The 21,230-nt window shown below is 39.9% G+C and overlaps 1 protein-coding gene across 3 annotated transcripts in view; it reads left to right on the forward strand.

The window, feature by feature from the left end:
- The window catches only part of LOC113642703 (metabotropic glutamate receptor 4-like), a 118,676-nt gene extending 105,143 nt beyond the window's left edge, over positions 1 to 13,533 (forward strand). The window contains exons 10-12 of one of the 3 annotated variants that reach the window (XM_047813081.1): positions 9,769 to 10,018; positions 10,665 to 10,692; positions 11,418 to 13,533. In XM_047813081.1, the coding sequence (XP_047669037.1) occupies positions 9,769 to 10,018; positions 10,665 to 10,692; positions 11,418 to 11,424 (285 nt within the window). In that variant the 3' untranslated portion in view covers positions 11,425 to 13,533. Of the gene's footprint in view, positions 1 to 9,768; positions 10,019 to 10,290; positions 10,631 to 10,664; positions 10,693 to 11,417 lie in introns of those variants that run through there. The other 2 variants (XM_027146312.2, XM_047813082.1) reach the window with 2 other exon arrangements.
- The last annotated feature ends 7,697 nt before the right edge of the window (positions 13,534 to 21,230 follow it).

Consider the following 21,230-nt stretch of genomic DNA (forward strand, 5'->3'; position numbering starts at 1 on the left):
TTGATCATATATGTATTAATTAATTTCATATATTAAATGCTTACATTTTTATTTACTTTAGTTATTGTGAAAAACTGAAATTAGTTCAAGTGCAACCATTTGTCATAAAAGTCACATAATTAATTAATTTAAGAGAGCATGCAATGGAGCTATCAAAACAAGCGCAGGACAATGTTCTGTAAAAGTATCAATCAGGGTTGGGTTAAAAAGAATACACTTAGCTTTTAACAGCAGAAATTTAAACCTTTAAATACATTATTTAAAAAATGGAAAGAATATGGCAACTCTTACGGGATCAGCAAAAGTACATGTCAGGATGGCAGTCAGAGCCAAGATATGTGGAAACCTGACCATCACACCCATATTTGAGACTTCTCCAAAAATTAAGTTTGTGAAATTTGATCCAAACAATTGTCTTGAATGTCTTTGTATGCTGTAGCATTGAGAATTCCCTTACTAAAGCTAAGGGGCACCATGCAAGGTGCTTGTGATTCAGACTGTTTTCCACTCTGACTTCTGTTTCTGCTCTTTGGAATATTCTGCCTGTTTTTCTGCACTTTGACATTTGCCTGACAACTTGGATTGTTTGCTGTGTGTTTAACTTTAATAAAACCCAGCAAATGGATTCAGCTACATGGATGGATCCCAGATAATCTGTGATGTGTTTAAGTATCTGGCAGTGGGAAGGAAGTCTCTGTGCAGCCCCAACACTGCCCCTGAGTCTGACGTTAAGTTTCAAACTTGGCTTCACAAAATGGATGGAAAAATGAAGACCTGTGAGCTACAGTATCTACAGAGAGGATGAGCAGATATCTCACTCAAAATACATTACCCTGTCCATCCAGCTGGATAACTTGCTCCAGAACGAGCACCCAAGTGTCCAGACACACCTTGACTTCTGTGCTGGGCCCAAGCACAGATAAATAGAAAGGGTTGCATCAGGAAGGGCATCAGGTGTAAAACATGCCAAATTAAGCATGCGAGTTGTCAGTGTGAATTCCATACCAGATCGTCGAGGCCCAGGTTAACAATGAAGGGTTTGTTGGCAGAGAGAAAAGAGAAAAGGCAGGAGTATAGGTCTGAGAATAAGGACTCTTAATGTTTCTACAATGACAGGGAAAGGTAGAGAGCTGGCAGACATGATGATGAGAAGAAAAGTGGATATATTGTGTGTGCAGGAGACTAGGAGGAATTGGAGAAAAGCATTTAGTATTGGAGAGGGATGCAAACTGTTTTATTATGGTGTGGATAGAAAGAGAAATAGGGTAGGAGTGATCCTGTAGGAGGACTTAATTAGTAATATTTCAGGTAAACAGATTGTCAGATAGGGTTATTAGTTTAAAATTAGAAATCAAAGGTGTAATGTTGAATGTTGTCAGTGGTTATGCTCCACAAGTAGGCTGTGAGGTAGAAGAGAAGGAGATGATTCAGGAGTGAGTTAGATGAGTTATTAGAGAGTATTCACAGATGGGAGAGAGTAGTGAGGCAGGACACTGTAGACTTCTTTGGGACAGGGACGATGGTGGTTGTCTTAAAGCATGTAGGAACAACAGCGCTGCCCAGGGAAATGTTGAAGATGTCAGTGAATACCTCCACTAGCTGTGCTGCACATTCAATGAGCACCCTGCCAGGAATGTTGTCTGGTCCAGCAGCCTTCCGTGACTTAACTCTGCATAGAGTTCACCTCATGTCGGCTGTGGATAGACAGAGTACCTGATCTTTGGGGGGGTCTTCCTTGCCACTAGGTTGTTCTGCATTTCAAACTGAGTGTAGAATTCATTCAGCGCATCTGTGAAGGAGGCATCACTATCACAGGCAGGTGATGCAGTCTTGTAGTTTGTGATTGCCTATATGCCCTGCCACATGCGCCGGGTGTCTTTGCTGTCCTGGAAGTGGCTGTGGATTGTCTGGGCATATGCACACTTTGCTTCTCTGATCGTTCGGGACAGTTTGGCACTTGCTGTTCTTAGGGCTGCCCTGTCCCCCATTCTGAAGGCTAGGTTTCTAGACACAGCTTCTGGTTGGAGCATTTGGTGATTGTTTTGGAGACGGTCAAGTCACCAATGCACTTGCCAATGTAGCTGGTCACTGATGCCATGTACTCCTCTAAGTTGACAGAGTTGCCGTTGGTTGCAGGTTTGGTGTTAGGGAAACGAACCTAGAAGGGCAGATGGTGGTTGACGTTGCTAAGCAGATGGAAATGGCTGTAGTTAACACTTATTTCCAGAAAAGAGTGGAACATAGAGTTAAATATAAGTGTGGAGGTGGGAGTATGCAGGTAGACTATATTCTATGTAGATGAGGCAATCTGAGTGAGATTTGTGGCTGCAAAGTGGTGGTAGGAGAGAGTGTAGCCAGGCAGCATCAGATGGTGATGTCTCTGGTGGTCAGGAAGAAGAGGAGAGGAAAGATAAAAAAGAAGACCAAGTGAAACAAAAGCTGAGTCAGGCTTTGGGTGGTTAGAAAGATCTTTCACATGACTGGGAAACTACAGCAGAAGTGATCAGGGAGTCAGGTAGGAGGGTGCTAGGTGTGTCATCTAGAAGGAATCAAGAGTCAAGTCAAGAAGCTTTTATTGTCATTTCAACCATATATAGCTGTTGCAGTACATAGCGAAATGAGACAATGTTTCTCCAGGATCATGGTTCTACATAAAAGACAGGGCTAAGGACTTGTAAGTAGTCTTAGCCACATAAAGTGCATCTGTGCAATCTGGTGCAAACAGTGCAGGACAAGACAAACAAGACAGACAAGACAGTGCAGGACAAAAGACAGTGCAGTACAAAGACAGCGCAGACAAAAAGTTACAAGACAATACAAAAAATACAATACACAAAAGACAATAAACAGTAAACAGAAACAGCGCCAACCAGTGTAAAATACTGTACAGTATGTGAGTACTGAATGTTCAAACAATATTCCGTGCAGTAACATTAGAATGAACACAGTTTCTTAGCAGCAGGTCCTTGAGATAATATATGGAATTTTTCAAAAACAGCAAATGACTGAAATATTGTATAGTGTGTGCAAATTGGCTGAGATATTGTAAAATATGTGCAAAACTGCTGAAATGTTGGACAGTTTGTACAGAAGAGCAAAAAAGTGTGCAAAACAGCATGTAAACAGTTTGATGGATGTAAGCAGCATGTAAACAGTTTAATGTGTCAGTGTGTGTGTTTTGTTTGGTTCTGTGCAGTCCATACAGATGATGTGTATGTATGTTGTGCTCAGTACAGTTCAGTTCAGTTATTGAGAAGTCCGATGGCTTGTGGGAAGAAACTGTTACACAGTTTGGTCGTGAAGGCCCAAATGCTTCGGTACCATATCCAGATGGTAGGAGGGTGAAGAGTGTGTGTGAGGGGTGTGTGGAGTCATCCTCAATTCTTTTGGCTTTGCGGATGCAGTGTTGCATACAGTGGTGTAAGTGTCCATGATAGAGGGAAGACAGACCCCAATGAGGTTTTTTGCTGCAGGGTTTTGCGATCCGAGATCGTACAGTTCCCAAACCAGACAGTGATGCAGCTGCTCAGAATGCTCTCACTGGTCCCTCTGTAGAACATGGTCAGGATGGGGGGAGGAAGATGTGCCTTTCTCAGCCTTTGTAGGAAGTAGAGACGCTGCTGAGCTTTCTTGGTAATGGAGCTGGTGTTGAGTGACCAGGTAAGAACTAATCGTTCTTGTTTATGAGACCCACCACGGTCGTGTCATCGGCGAACTTGATAATATGATTCGATCTGTGCATTGCTGCGCAGTTGTGAGTCAGCAAGGTGAACAGCAGTGGACTGAGCACACAGCCGTGAGGGGCTCCAGTGTTCAGTGTGGTGGTGCTGGAGATGCTGTTCCTGATACAGACTGACTGAGGTCTCCCAGTCAAAGAAAAGGAGAAAAGAAGATATGGAAACATTGTGGTGGAATGAGGAAGTAAACAGCATTCAGCAGGTCAAAGCTAGCTAAAAAGAAGTGGGGTGTAGAAAGGACAAAGAAGTAGACTGGACTACAAGGATTCACAGAACAGAGTGTAGAGGGACACGGCAAAGGCCAAACAGAAAGCATATGCCAGGTTAGACACTAAGGAATGTGAGAAGGACTTGTACAGATTAGCGAGACAGAGAGATAGAGATAGGAAGGATGTACAACAGATAATTGTGATTAAAGGTAGAGATATAAAGGTTGTGCAAAGAAAGTATTTTGAGGAGTTGATGAATGAGGAAAATGAGAGGAAACAAAGGCTCTGAGGTGGTTCAAGAATGGAAAGGCTGTTGGTCCAGATGCCATACCTGTGGAAGTGTGGAAGTGTCTAGGAGAGACAGCAGTGGAGTTTCTATCTAGATTGTTTAAGAGGATTTTTGAAAGCGAGAGGATTCCTGAGGAATGGAGGAGATGTGTTCTAGTGCCGACCTTTAAGAACAAGGTTGATGTGCAGAGTTGTAGCAGATGTATAGAGCTGATGAACCCCCCAATAAAGTTATGGGAAAGAGTAGTGGTAGCTAGGCTAAGAAACAAAGTGGATATTTGTGAGCAGTAGTATGGCTTCATGCCTAGAAAGAGTACAACTGATGCAATTTTTACTCTGAGAGTGTTAATGGAGAAGTACAGAGATGGTCAGAAGGAGCTGCACAGCATCTTTGTAGATTTAGAGAAAGCGTATGACAGGGTGCTGAGAGAGGAGCTATGGTACTGTATGAGGCTGTCAGGAGTGGAAGAGAAGTACGTCAGAGTAGTTCAGGATATGTATGAGAGAAGTATGACAGCAGTGAGATGTGCTGTAGGTCAGAGAGAGAAGTTCAAGGTGGAGTTCAACGATCGGTGTTGAGCCCCTTCTTGTTTGCTATTTTGATGGACAGGTTGACAGATGAATTCAGACAGGAATCTCCATGGACAATGATGTTTGTGGATGACATTGTGATCTGTAGTGGGAGTAGGGAGCAGGTGGTTGAACACCTGGAAAAGATGGAGGTCTGTAGAATAAGCGCATCTGCACAAATGGGTTTTAAATCGTGTTTAGAATGTAGTGATGGGGTCTGTGTTACGGATGTTTTCTGGGAGAGAATTCCAGAGTGGTGTGACCTAAAGCTTTAGCACCTATGATGGTTAAACGAGCAGGGGGTGTAATAAGAAGCCTAGATGAGGAAGAGCGGAGAGTACGGCAGGGCACGTAGTACTGTATAAGATCTGGGAGTTATGATGGAGCAAGATTATGAAGTGCTTTAAAAGTGAGGAGAAGAATCTTAAAATCAATATGGTGTTTGATAGGGAGCCAGTGGAGTTATTGAAGAGATGTGGTAATGTGATGCATTATGGGTTTTTGGGTTATGATACAGGTGGCAGAGCTCTGAATAAGTTGAAGTTTATTACGAAGGTTGTGGGGTAAGCCAAATAAGAGTGAATTATAGTAGTTGATACAGGAGGTGACCAGAGCATATGTCAGAATGGCAGCAGTTTGTGGGGTGAGGTATGAGCAGAGATGGAATGTAGCAATGCTACAGATGTGGGAAGTATCTTGGTTTAGAAAAGATGACCTCCAAATTCCTAACCTGGGCAGAGAAAGAAAATGAGGAACCAACAATATAAAGTGTGAGACTGTTGGATTAGGACAGGGTAGATTTTGAAGATTCTGAAAATTTTGAAAATCCTGTAGAATGACATTAAGAGGGCTGTGCACTGGACATCCCCATACAACTTGGATTTAGAGCATTTTTGCAAGAAAGAGTGGAATGAAGTATTGTCCAAAAAAGTAATGAGTTCTGTATTCTAAGCAAAAGAAAGCTTCCCTTAAGATATGTGCAAACTTGTGCAACCAGGCTATTATAGTTTGTTTTCTTCCTTAAAATCTTCTATTTGGATTTCATTCTAATTGTTTAATTGACTAAATGCGGACATAGATCTGACATGATTTATTTTGGTTATACTATTTTAACATGGTGTTATTATATCACTGTTCAACCAGCTTAGGCAAATTAAATTTAACTTGAATACAATGTTCTGAATATTTAAAAATTTTGAGTATTTAAAATAATCATGTTCCAGGTGTAATTATATTTACGTTATTGTTGTGTATTCATATAAGGTGAGCTGAATTAAAATGCCTCAATTTTGTATTATTCTGAATACCTAATGTGGTCATTTGTATTCTGCAACCAATATGCAGAAAAAGGACTGATGGAGAAAAAAAGAAAAAAGACATAATCCAAGACATAAGTTGGTACTGTGACCCAGGCCAAGGCTTGTTGTGACTTAATAAGTAACTCTCTCCATGTTTATGAATTCATGATTTCATGTTTACCTCATTCCAATACATATACACACAAAACACACACACACACACACACACACACACACACACACACACACACACACACACACACACACACACACACAAAATCCATTCTATCCTCTATAAATTTAAATTAGAACGCCTTTCTATTTCGAATCTTAATATAAAAGGTTTCTCCACATTTTCAGGGATATTTAATTAAGGAGAACCAAACATGGTGGTAGAATGAATGGGAATTTTCACCAAGCAACTCTTGTTGCTTTAAATGTGCAACATTACTTTAGTAATTACAACTGAGTAATTAAACACATAACTAATATAGTGTGAAATTAAACTGGCAAATACTTCTGCATAAGGTTTTGTTTTGTACAGAAATCAATAAATAATATATCTATTTATAATATATGTGGATTCATGCATATCTGGACCTAGCTCTAGTCAACTACATAGTTTTACAGAGATCTAAAGTGCCATATTTAGAGTCACGTATATGACTAGAGGAATATAGGACAGGAGAGAATTTTGTACACTGTAGGTCTCACGCTTTCAGTGCTCAAGCTTTGAAAAAAGATGGGAAATATTGTGGATAATTCACACACTATGTTTGGAAAAAAATGTTAGATGATAAGAATTGACACATCACAACAAAAATGTCTCACAATCAGTTGAGCTTACAAGTATAACAAAACACAAAGAGTCACTGATGACTTATTTTTTCAAAGCAATTAAATGCCTCACTTCCTCCTAGATCATGATTTACTTCATCTGTCAACCTGTTCGTTCATCGCCTGTTTACTGCCTGCCCCTTATCAGGATTCTGGCTACCAACCTCATATGGCTTGTGTCAAAATAAATGTGATGAATGCCACTAGAGGTTTTCTTGATTACAGTATTTGAAAAGAGTTGTCTGGTACAACCTTTATGGTTTGCTATCAGCCAGGGAAATTCCTGGTCTAAAGGGAAGAACAAACCTCCTCTGAAGTCCTAAACATTAGATTAATCTTCCTGTAAGTATCGTGAGCACTGAGTTTGATACTGAGGTCTGAGTGCTAGCCACCCACCTCCTGAGACTGCTATTTTCATGCATTCTCACATGGGAGAATTGTAGGCTGTCACACTGGTGCTAAATGCTTCATTTGCTGGAGATTTAGTCTGTATTGTGCTATTGACAGAATAATTGTTGTCTCTTTGAGAGGGAGAGCTCTTATTTACATACAGGTGTGTTCAAATGCAGGAAGACACTTTGAATAACATCCTTGATATTTTGTCACACCACATAAAATGAATTATTTTCTCTGAAAGCCTAAAACCGTGTTGTGCTTTGTAGTATTGTTCACTCATGTCATTATTTATGGTTACCAAAACAATATGTTTGGAAGTCATTCATGACTACAAATATATTGTGATGCAACGTGAAATAGCAGTTTCCAGAAAAAAACTCAGAACATAGAATATTGGTATTGAAGTTATTGTCAATTTTTTTTAGCTTTCTGAATTGGAAAAGAAAGTGGAGCAGTATGAATACATGTCTCAGAGTCTCTGAGGGCCAAACCTGTTTTAGTCCCCTGTTCCCGTTTCACTTGTCTGCTCTCTTACTGCAGTTGTTAATTTGATAAAATTAGATACAAAATTCTAGTTGGCATGGTGTTGCTGCAGGTAGTGCATTTGCCTGACAATGGGTTCAATACTGAGCTTAGATTACTTGTATGTATCTGTGCTAGAAGTCTGTACACTGTATGAGTCCATGGGATACATGGATTTGTAGATTGACTATATATATGTGTGTGTATCTGTGTCTGTCTTAGAGAGATGCTCTGTTGAACTTTTATGGAATGTTTTGTGGGTACTATGAAAAGGAAATGAGCAGAGTCTCAAATCAACATGTGCACACAAGTACAAAGAAGTTTCAAGAGAGAAAACTTTGTTGTTTGTGTGTATTCACTAAATAGCTGTTTGAAATATTCAGCGTTTTTGGAGCAGTGCTACTGGGGAACTTCAAAGTCATATTGAGAAATATGGAGGTGGAGGTGGGTAACAATTGATTACCACTTGGTGAGCTCAATTTGTAACACAAGGCACTATACAGATTTACCTTGAAACTCACAAGAACCATTTGGTATGTCTGTGATCATTTGGCAGACTTTTGGTGAATATTAGTGTAGCTTCCATCTCACACCATATAAAGATCTGCCTTAAGCAGAGTAAGGTCATGAACATGAGTCTAATGTTCATGACATAATGACATAATGTGGGATGTGGTAGCTCAGTGGTTAAGGTGTTCGACTACTGATCAGAAGGTCATTGGTTCGAATCCCAGGTCCACTAAGTTGCCACTGCAGGGCCCCTGAGCAAGGCCCTTAACCCTCAATTATATCAGGTGTATAGACTGAAATGACAATGTATGTCACTCTGGATAAGAGTGTCTGTTAAATGTAAATGTAAATGGAGCAAGATCAAGCCTACAGTTGCAAGAAACTGTCCCTGAAAGGCTGCTTGTGCCTGCCAGTAACCTTAGGATGCACTGGTGTATACTAGTGGTAAGGGAAGTTATCAAATTGAATGAGGCCTTCTCCTATTAAACTGAGAATTATAGAAGTGCCCAAAGGGCTGCAGGAAAAGCAGTTGTAGAAGTGAAGTGAAATCTTGAGCATAGTAAGAGCCTGCTGATGGCTGCAAAAAGACACACTTTGGCACCTTAGGAGGGTGACAAAAACAAGCACAAACTGTGTTGAACAAGTACATGACGGAATTAAACAAACTGTGTTGTGCAAGTATATGACAGAATTAATATTTCCTAGAGATATTAATGAGTGATAGCTGGAGCATTTTAACGAACCTCTTAGCACAGTGCCTGATATCTATGGTATATTGGGTTTTTTAGAGTTTTCCACTGTAGCTCTTACTATGGCACCCAAAACTTTAATAGTGGCAAGCTTGCATGGAAAGGCATGGTTGGAGGTGTTGAAGGCTCTGTAAAAGTTGAGGATGTAAAGTAAACACACATATTCTGTGTTCTTGGAGATCAGGAGCATTGTCATTATTTTTGAAAAAGGTGACCAGATGTTTCATTTATAGGGGTGTCACATTCCTCCTGCCTCTGCTCTGCCTTCTTTACCTTGAAGAAATAAAATTTTAGCAGCAAGTATAGGTCCAGTCAAATTATAGCGTTATTGTGAGCAAACATGAATCATACTGTATCTTTATTTAATAGAAAAATATTTACTTTATTTTCTAAGTGTTAAAAAAAATTAATAGACGTCTAAGAATTTGGCTCTTGTCCTTGGAAAAATGTTAATCTTAACTAAAAACAATATGGCTGCTTACTAACTGCTGTATCCTGATCTATATCACTGTGGATCTGGAGCCTATTTTAGGAACAGTAATAACAGTGAAGCATGCATGTTATGTCTTTAAGGGGCAGGTTGCTTAAATTGATTAATTAATTCATCCATGGTTCTTATTTGTCATTTTTTATATATTTGTCTCAATGGCAGATGTACATTCAAACGACTACTCTTACCATCTCAGTCAGCCTGAGTGCCTCTGTGTCTCTGGGATTGCTCTACATGCCCAAAGTCTATGTGGTACTCTTCCACCCTGAGCAGAATGTGGCTAAGCGCAGCACACGTAGCCTGAAGGCTGTGGTCACTGCTGCCACCATGTCCAACAAATTCAACCCCAAGGCCAACCTCAGACCCAATGGAGAGGCCAAGAGTGAGCTGTGTGAGAACCTGGAAACTCAAGGTGAGAAAGTCCTTGTTGTATACCACCATGTTCTACACATTTATTCAATATAGGCTCTGTAAAATAATTGGAACAATATATTATCAGTAAAAGTATATTCCTATATGAAAACTGATGTACTTGTCATATTTTTATAATACTGTTTGTTACAGAGGTCATATTTAAACTATTTTGAGCTGAGCAACAAGTGGAAATCACAAAGTTAAATATTTGTAAATAAGAAATAAAAGAATGAGTTTGATTCTTTGTAATATTCACTTCCACATATCAAGATGTTTGAAGACCATTTACAGAATGAACTGCTGAACCAGCCACCAATATTCTAAAAGAGCATTATAAACCACACCATACAGTATATATTAAGGCATTTCTCAAATTATATAATACATATTTAACTTTTACCATTATCATAATAATGGTGATCATCATTAGTAAAAACTGGTGAAGTGGTTTCTGAGCCTGTCCTGGTAACACTGGACATGAATATGCCCTGTATGGAAAAACGCCCATTGACACCCATATGGCACACATTGACAACCTCATTCATACCTAGAGGATAGCCATAATTACAATTCAACTACAAAAGATGCACAATGCAACTTCAAAAACACAAAAAATGTCTGTTCTCTATCTTCTTTGTGCAAAGGCCTGTCATCCTGTGGATCCTCAATTTTGTGAGTTTTTTGTGTCTGTTACATAGCTATTGTATTTTTTATATTGCATTATATTATGGTGCTTGTTTTTTTTTGTTTGTTTTTTGTTTTTTTAATAGGCAAGTTATTTGAAAACCAGTGTATAAATTAATTTGAGCTATTATGACAAAAATTAGAAAAGATTCCCTGAACTAGCAGGTCATATTGAACAGAATGTGAGGGTTAAGATAAAATGAGATGATCATGGCAAGCAAAGTACTGAAAATGCTTGAATTTACTGCAGTGTTCCTTGTGTTCTGTTATGCAGTAGGTACAATTAGGTCACTGCAGCAATAAGGATCCCTTTATTACTTTTTTGAAAACTTTTTTGAAAATTTGTATATTCACTTGTCAGAAATAAAACTACAAGGTAAATTGATATATTATTAGTTGCCCTTTAGTTATGAAACTCCTTGTTTACTATTTGAATATCAGTAAAATATTGGAATATGTATATATGTCTTTGTACCTCAGTAAATAGTAGTAGTCTATTCAGCAGAAATAACTTTGGTGATTATGCAAACACACTGCTCCTGGCCTGAGGCGAGCTGTAAAGTGTGTCTGTGGAGAGAGTTAGCCACCATAGGCTTTGCATTCAGGGGAGTAAGAATCTGGTTCATTCTTGTGGTTTAATTTATACATGAAGAAACATGTTATTACAAGCAGTTACATTTTAATTTACTGATCATACACTCTCTTTCTTTTAGGACTTAGCCCAAGACAAACATACATCAGCTACAGCAATCATGCAATGTAACAGAATGAACTGACAACTGTCACATCATGATGACAGGAAAACAGGTCATTACAGCTGGTTTCTCGTATGGTTTCTATACAGACAAATGAGTGGAAGAACTTGGGCAGTATACAGAAATATTCTAAGGCCAAATAAAGATCCTAGAGGGACAGCTTTATGTCTCAGGACATGACTCAACTTTATCTAGTTATTCCAAAGGATCTACCTAACTGTCATCCCAAGGGATCCCTAAGGACCTGCCCAACAGAAAAGCACAAGAAGCAAGTCTAAATTACTGCTATGGACCTCAGTGATCAGATGAGTTTCAGTGCAAACAAGCAAGAAACCTCCTGGATAAGAACTTACAAATTGTTATGAACAGTGGTGCATGTGTTAACCAGAGAATGTAAAAGTAAACATGTATGCAATGCTTCTCTGTTCTAATTGGTATTTGAACAATTACATGTTTGTTTGCTTATTCAGAAGAGATGGTGATTTGACCCTATAGATTTGCAATGGACAATATATTGCATTGAAGAAATCAGCCATTCCAAACATCCTTTACTGATTGTTCTTCAAGTCTGCATCTTCATTACCAACAACTAGTTCTACTGTAGCTTGTTCAGACACATTATTTTGATAATTTAAATGATAATTTAAAAATTCTCTTCTTTTAGATAGAGAAAATAAATAAATGTTAACTGTTATCTCTTGGTGAAGTCCGATTCAAGGGGAAAAAAGGTGGCTAATACAGACTTGGATCATACTGGATCTCAATGCACAGCTGTCACAAGAGTCAAAGATAGGCCCAACAGTATGGTATTTATTTCTTCTAGGCCAAGTCTTATGCTATGGTATCGGTAGTGCAGTTGAAAATAATTAAATTAACAGTTATGAAATTGCAATACTTTTGCATTTGTGCCCCACTGAAAAATACAATATAAGCCACAAACTCTCAGTTACTACACAATTATTGTAGGAGCATCTACTGTAGTCATTTGATTGGTTAAGACATGCCTTACAGATCCTGACTGTAACAAAGCCCCCAGCCACTAGACAGTTTGGTTTAATTGTCCTTTCTGACCATCAGACTTCATTTAGCTGAATATTCTTTCAGTAACAATGAGGTGTTCAAAAACCCTAGGGACACATCTTAGCCTGATACACTCACACCATGTCATCAAATAGTATGTAGTTTTCTGTGTTCTTAAGCTGGTTACTTTCCATTGATGGACAGAATAGGCTGATCAAGTGTGTATAGGAGCATGGGATATAGTCAACAACTATATACAACAACAACAACTACAACAACAACAAATCTATATGTTCCAGAAAGAAATGTCCAATGACTGTACCTGCAAAGTGGTTTTGTGCAAGAAATAACAATACTAATAAATATATTTTTATAGGTAACCCTGAATTGATGCGATTTACTGTGGAGAAATCTTTGGATCTAAGGGTCATATGATAATCCCTAAATGAGTTCTAAAGTCCTGAAAATAAATCAAAGTGTGATTAGTCATGCTTTTTCTATATTACAATTTCTTTGCTACAATTTTTCTATTGTCTTTACCCATTGAAAACAATGATCGTTAAAATGTGCTGAACAATAATCCTAAGAATAGGACTATAAACATTCTTAAAATGATTGACAAAATTTTTAAATATATTACTATACTGTGATCTAATCTTTGTGTGTGTGTGTGTGTGCACTAATGTATTGAAACATTTGATTGTTTAATTGCAACTCTGTATAATTGTGCATAAATAAAGAGCAAATAACTGATGTCACCTCATTGTTGGGAGGGTCTGCAATTTTAATACTAGCTGTGGCTCACAAATAGATAGTCGCATATGTAACTACATCAGGTTATGTATGTAACCCGGTTCCTTGAGGAGGGAATGAGAAGCCATGTCATGGCTGACGTTATGGGAACGCTACTTTGTGGAAGTTGTATCTGAAGCTCTGTGTGAAGTATTGCACTAGGTTGCATACTTTTTAGTCCATAGCTCTGTGTTGTTGTTTTATTTATGCTACTCTGTGTTGTCTTATGTACCCCTCTGTTGTTCTGTGTAGCACCATGAACCTGGAGAATCGTTTTTTTTTTTCATTTCACTATGTACTGCATCAGCTATATATGGTTGAAATGACAATAAAAGCTCCTTGACTTGACTTGACTTGAAATCAAGCAGATTTATCGACCTGGGTAGGTCATGTGACAAAGCTGAGCATGCCAGCAAGACCATAAAATCGCATATAGTATGTCACATTACTCTAGCTTCTACTTGTCTGAAGGAAGCACGAAAGGACGTATGGAGTGTGACAAGTGATGCAGCATATTTTTCCTTTCTCAGGGAACTGGGTTACATACATAACCTGGTGTACTTCACTTTTTTGAGGGAACTCATTGCCGCATCATGACTGATGCTGTGGGAATGGCAATAACAATGCCGCCATATACTGGGAGATGTCAGTCCCACAGGTCATCAGATGCAGTCTCATCTGCTCCACTCATGGGGTGGAGGGCAGGAAGCCTTTGGACGACTGGCCATTATGTGTTTTTTGTGAACATATCCCACCCTGAAATGCAGGGCAGCCGTGATCATTCCAGAAGCAGACTCTAGGCAGGAGGGCAACTGACAGGGCCCACAGAACTCCAAGGAGGCCAAGGCTAATAGCAGACCTGATTCCAGAGTTAGAAACTCCTCAGAGGCTGACCCCATTGGCTCAAAGGCGGTTTTTAACAGCCCCTCCAGGACCACTGAGAGGTCAGAGGAGGGGAGGTGTGGTATGCAGGAAAGCTTTAGCTGCCTAGACCCTCACAGAAAGAAATAGGTGTGTCTACAGGAAATCTCATACTGCACTAACTGAGCTAGATCCTGACAACACAAATTACACCAAGTGCGAAAGTTCACCATAGTGTTCATGTCCTTGGTTTGGGATAGTTTAGGAGTTGGTCCCCCTCAGGGGCCAAACCAAGAGGTACCCAAGCTTTTGCCAGAGGTGGAGAATCACCCCTGTGCCTGAGAGAGGAGGATCTACATGACAGGAATCTCCAAAGGAGCACCGCCCAGAAGGGAAATTGTGAAAGCATACAGTACAGATACAGCCTCAGCTATGTTTGTACCATTCTCTTTTTAAAGAGAAAGCCACAGGGTACCGTGGATCACCCCCTAAGAGGCAAACAAAGCCACTTCTGCCTGGCCAAAAATTGTCATATGCATTTCACCACCTATGTGTGGATATACCATTCCGCAGACCTCGGCCCCTCTGCTCCTGTGTTAATCACTCTCAGCAAGACAAATCTGGTTTCTACATAGGGCAAGATCTGGTGTGCCAAACAGAGAGTGTGAACACAGACCACCCTAATGATCAATGTAGAGGAGAGTTTCAGCACATGGCCTTCATTAAAGCAATCTGTGTCCTAAGAGAAACAGGAGCCCTTCCAAATGCCATGTTAGGAGCGACCATCTAGGTCTGCTCCCCAACCCAAAAGGGAGGTATCAGTTTAGAGTCGTGCAACAATGACACAACTTAAGAGTTGGTCCTTAGGTGAGTACCTGGGGTCTTTCCACAAACATAATGCTGTCATATGTAGCAGACCCTATGGAATAGTTTGGCCACTACTGCCATGAACACAAAGGAGGCAATGTCCTGGACCTGGTTTTCACCCGTCCTTCTCCAGCTACAGACGTGACTGCTACCCCACTACACATCTCTCATCATCACCTGGTATCCTTCACCATCACTCTACCTATCCTACCTAAAACAACCTCTCACCCCCTCGCTCTTACCCGCCGCAACCTTCACTCTGTCTCCCCTTCATCTGTAGCTTCTGGCACTCTTTCTTCCCTTCCTGATACTGAGTCTTTTTCCTCACTACCGTTGGACTCAGCCACACATACTTTCCTCTCATCTCTTTCCTCAACTATGGACTTCCTCTGCCCTATGTTCACTAAACCCAAGAAAACTTCTTGTTCTGCTCCTTGGCTGCGCAACAATCAAAGAGAGCTAAGATCATCAGAGAGAAAGTGGAAGAAATCACAACTTGATGCAGATCTTGATTTTTACCGAACACTTCTTGTCAAGTTCTCCTCAGATGTGACTTCTGCCAAGACTTCCTTCTACAAGAAAAAACTTGAAGCTTCCTCACATGACCCTCGGAAATTCCACAAAATCATCTCTTCTCTGCTCAACCCCCCGGCTCCACCTTCTTCATCCTCCCTGACTGCAGAAGACTTTGCTTCTTTCTACCAGGAGAAGATTGAGGAAATCTGCCAGACCTTCACTTCAGCCCCGACTGCACTTATATCTCAGAGTATGCATTCCCCTACACTTTCGTTGTCGCATTACTGTGGCAGCAGAAGAGATTTTACAACTCATCCAGTCCTGCAATCCTACCACCTGCCCATTGGATCCACTCCCTACCACTATGCTCCAGACCATCTCGCAAGACATTTTGCCTTTCATTTCCACTATCATCAATAGATCCATAGCATCTGGTCAGGTACCAACTACTTTCAAGAGAGCAAGGGTTATTCCCATGCTAAAGAAACCTGCTCTAGATACATCAGACATCAGTAACTACAGACCGGTATCACTTCTCTCATTTCTTTCAAAAATTCTTAAACGCATTGTCTATAATCAACTGTCTGTCTATCTCTCACAGAACAACCTCTAAGATCCCAACCAGTCTGGCTTTAAAGCAGCTCACTCTACAGAGACAGCCCTTTTGGATGTCTCTGAGAAGCTACATGCTGCTAGATCAGCCAAACTGTCATCCGTCCTTATCCTCCTTGACCTTTCAGCAGCGTTTGATACGGTCAACCACAAGACTCTCTTATCCACCCTCAAGAGTCTTGGGATTTGCGGATCAGCTTGGGAATGGTTTGCCTCCTACCTGGCAGGACGCTCATATCAGGTAACATGAAGGGGAGTGACATCTGCTCCACGCAGACTCTCCACTGGCATCCCACAGGGCTCAGTACTTGGTCTTCTTTTCTCCCTGTATACTCATTCTCTTGGTGAAGTTATTTCATCACATGGGTTCTCTTACCACTGCTATGCTGATGATACACAACTTATCTTCTCTTTCCCACCCTCAGATGCCACAGCTTCTGACCGGATCTCAGCATGTCTGGCAGAAATTTCATCATGGATGACTGCTCATCAGTTAAAGCTCAATCCTAGCAAAACTGAACTGCTGTTCATCCCAGTTGATTCATCCCCAGGTCATGATCTTGCTATATCCTTGCACAATGATCTGATCTCCCCTTCAGCCAAAGCTCGCAACCTTGGGGTAACCATGGGCAATCAACTGTCCTTTTCCACTCATGTTGCTAATGTGACTCGCTCATGTCGGTTTCTTCTCTACAACATTAGAAGGATTCGGCCATTTTTGTCCCCACAGACTGCTCAGGTACTTGTTCAGTATCTTGTCATTTCTAGACTGGATTACTGCAATGCACTGCTGGCAGGTCCACCTATGAACGCAATCCGTCCTCTGCAAATGATCCAAAATCCAGCTGCCCGGCTTGTTTTCAATCTTCAAAGTTCTCACATACCACCCCGCTGCTGCGATCCCTCCACTGGCTTCCGGTAGCTGCACGCATCCGATTCAAAACACTGATGCTGGCCTACAAAGCCAAAAATGGACCAGCTCCCTCTTACCTCAAAGCCCTCATTATTCCTCGCACTGCACCCCGCAACCTCGGATCTACCAGCACTGCTCGACTGGTTCCACCATCTCTCAGGGTAAGAGGCAAGTATACTACAAGACTCTTCTCTGTTCTGGCACCAAGGTGGTGGAATGAACTTCCCCTAGAGGTCCGGACAGCTGAGTCACTGGCTATTTTCAAGCGGCGGTTGAAGACCTACTTATTCAGGAAACACTTCAACTAGCACTTCTTTCCTTATCTTTTGCATTAAAAAAAAAAACAACCTTTGACACTTTTTCATTGTAACTTTGAACAAATGTTTTAAACTCATGGTATCTTAAGTATGTAACCTAGTGAGCCAGCATTAATGTATTCAATGTTAGAGATTTAAGCACTTATGTACGTCGCTCTGGATAAGGGCGTCTGCCAAATGCTGTAAATGTAAATGTAAATGTAACTGAGCACCCTCTGCGCCTGGGGAGTCTCTTGTGCTCATGCACATGCACATGCATAATTTGGTAGGAATAAAGTTTAGTCTGTGCCAATGATAGTGGACAACACACCTTAAAAGAAGGAGAATGGGAGGTGAGCCGGATTCTGTAGCCATTTGCCACTGTATCCAGAACCCACTGGGACACAGCATAGGTGTTAGCTTCTCGCTGTTCTCACCTTGTCTGGTGCATTGAAACAGCAAGCTGGCATGGGCTAAATCAGGAGGCATTGACACATATGGAGCATGAGTGGGCATGGCTGAGTCTGGAAGCACCAGAGGTGGCAGGGTAGGCAGCAATGGAGATGGCTCTTAATGGACATTCCAAGAAATCCTAGCCCTTGGGCGTCTTTTGATTCAGATTGCCTAGAAACCAGTACAGCTTTGGAATGGCAGATGACATGGGCTGTCTGCTTTGTGTGACAGAAAGCTAAATTAGTGGCTTGGCATACAAGCTTCTTTAAAAGGTCAGCCTGGTATGCCTCAAAACTGCCCTTGTGTGCAGCACCACATTGGCTTGACTTGCAGGGCTTCAGTGGGAGCTCAGACTTTCTCCATGCAGCCAATGAAGGGGGAGACATAGCTCGCAAGTGTCCCTTCAACCCTAGGCATTACTGCATAAGTGTTCATATAGGCCCACAATGGCTGAATAGTTAGCAGTGGCCAAGGAGAACAAATGGGCAGAATAAGGATTGCTTAGAGCAGGCAATGCTAACCTTTTTATTGGACCAAGCTAATCTAAGCTTAGTAGCAGTGCATGTAATCGCCTCCAGGATATCTCTGAACAACCTAAAACATGGTGGCTATTTGAATTCTGCTTGCTCCTTGTTGGCCAACCAGGTTGGGAGAAATGATAAAGCGAGCACCAAAAGCCAAAGCAAAGGCATTAGACTCAGCTGAAAGGATGAGAGAAAGGGGTTCACCTGTCTCTCATTTGATTTCCGCTAACTTAACCTGCAACCTTCATGACCAAAGCCAGTTCCTGTCAGGAAGCAATTCAGTGGCATGACGATCATCATTGCCCACATAAAACTTTTCAAATTCCGATGAAGACAATGATATTTCCTCATATTATTTTCCTCATTTGGGTCAGGAGAAATTGCAAAGCCAGCTGAGGTGGCGATTATCCAAATGTGGAGAAAGGACAAGAGAAAGAGATCACCCGTCTTTTGTTATTTTTTTGTGGGAGCAGAGCATATGGGCAGGAAAAGTTTCCATGGCATGCAGCCAGCTCCGTTGAAAGCCACACATGCATCGGTGCATGAACTGTTTGCTCTTTCCTAAACTTTCATGTATATATATATATATATATATATATATATATATATATATATATATATATATATATATATATATATATATATACACTTTCCTAATCTACACAGCAATCAGCACAAACATGCACAGAGCACTTCCTGAAGAAAAAGAAGCTGAATTTATGACTGATGTACATGCCTTTTTACCTACCCGAGCCGATAAATTGGCATGATTTCACACCAGGCTTCAGACACAACTTCCACAAAGAAGTATTCCCACCGTTCAGTTCCCTTTATACATACACACATTCGAATGGCTAACATAAACAACAGGTATGGTGAGAGTCACCTTAGTTGTTCACATAACCTGAATACTTCTAACAAAGTCACACAGTGATATAAATACAAATTTAATTCAATACAAGTATTATGCACTATAATGATCACTAGCAAAAAGGCAATTATTAGATATACTGTACCATTTCTAAAGTGCTGTAGTATGGTGAGATGGCTGCCACATACACATTTAGCATGTCAGTCCCTGATGAAAAATTTGCATCTGTAGAATTGGGCACTGTGCCAAATAATACCAATAAGATGCACAATTTTCCATTTAAGGGCATAGGCCAGTGTGCTAGAAGCTTTGCTAGTCTGCAGTTCTCATTTTAAAATTCTGCTTGAGAGACTAGACCCACACATGCATGATAATATCTGCTACCTTGAGGTACTGTAATAGGGTGGCTAGCTTCATAGTGAATCTATCCTTGATGATTAACTGTGCTTGCTTCAGAAACACTACAGATACAGTGTAGTTTGTGTGATTAAATAGACAGTGAGCAGTGTTGAATATTTAAAATGGATATTAAATATTCAATATGAATTTTTAAATGGCTGACCATAGTTGATTTTTTACGGAAAGAGAATTCTCATTTTTATCAAGAGAATGTGTTGGTATATTAGACACATGTCACTGCTTGCATGAGAACAGTACGCCATCCAATAGGATCCACCAAGAAAAAGTGATGTGGTCAGAAACAAGGAATAAAATGTACCAAAGTATAGGTATAGTTTTCAACTGCATAACTACAAGATCAACCAAAAAATAAAGTGTATTTAATAAAACAATCTGCAAATATACACCACATTAAAAGAAAAACAGCATCACATCCTTATCAAATACATTTGTATCGGTATCAGTGTAATTGCTGTGTGGAGATTTGTCCACCCTAAATAATATCTGGTAAATACTAGGCTTATCACCATCCCTTTCTATTGATAGATGTGGGGCTGTATGTGTAGAAATGGGACTGATAAATTATGCATAGAAATAGACAGACTACAGTCAGTAATTATATACTAACAGAGTGCACTTACTGTGTATGTAGGTGGACCTGTTAAAACATCCAAGGAGTACAGTAGATAGATACAAGATGCAGTGTCCTCAATAATTATGTAAAATTTAAAAATTGGCAAAATGAGCAAAGACAATTATATAAAATAAGCATTACACACAAAAACATGCCACTCCAACAATAAGACTATTTTATCATTATTCTAAAAAAATCTTCAAACTACTAAGTAATAATATTTTCTCTCATAAGTGCATGTGCAAAATGATTAACATTCTATGAAATATTTTAAACTAATGCAAACAAATTATCAAATATTTTAATTTGTTCTTAGTCCTAAGAACAAATTATCAAATATTTTAATTTGTTCTTAGTCCTAAGAAACTCTAATGTTACTTTTAGTGTTTTCTAGAGTTTTGTTTCCCTGAGACAAGTATGAGGTTAGGAAATTCTATATAAAATGTAGACAGGTGAATGTTGACCTACTGTAATCAGGTGTTGCAAGATTGAGTCCTAATACCCGAAGGTTTTATCAATTCCATCATTTCTAAAGCTTTTTTAATGGGTTTTTGGATAAATGTCTAAAATAAATGACTAACCCTAACCCATGTGTATCATGTTTAGCAACTAAAGTGGAGCATAACTAGATAATGAGCCAAAATGCTTCAAATTAAACAAAGCAATGGTTAAAGAACACAAAACACAAAATCATTGTCATACAAAGACCACTGCAGTCTCTAGAATTGAACCCGTTGAGTGAATTGCTTAAATGTCAAGACAAATCAAGAAGCTTTTTATAAATGTAACAATATAAAGGAGTTTAAAATGTTTTGTATGAAGCAGAAGTCTGAAATTGCTCTACTAGTGTCTCCAAACTTGTTACAAATTATAGGAAGACATTAAGTATTATTTTTCCAAGGCAACTGTCACAAAACATTAATCATAGGGATGTTAAGTACTTTCTTTTGTTGAAGAAATTGCACTACATAAAAAAAAAGTTTAAATGTTTTTGTAGTTCTTGCACCTGAACA

Source organism: Tachysurus fulvidraco, chromosome 5 (genome assembly GCF_022655615.1).
Source record: "Tachysurus fulvidraco isolate hzauxx_2018 chromosome 5, HZAU_PFXX_2.0, whole genome shotgun sequence".
NCBI lineage: Eukaryota > Metazoa > Chordata > Actinopteri > Siluriformes > Bagridae > Tachysurus > Tachysurus fulvidraco.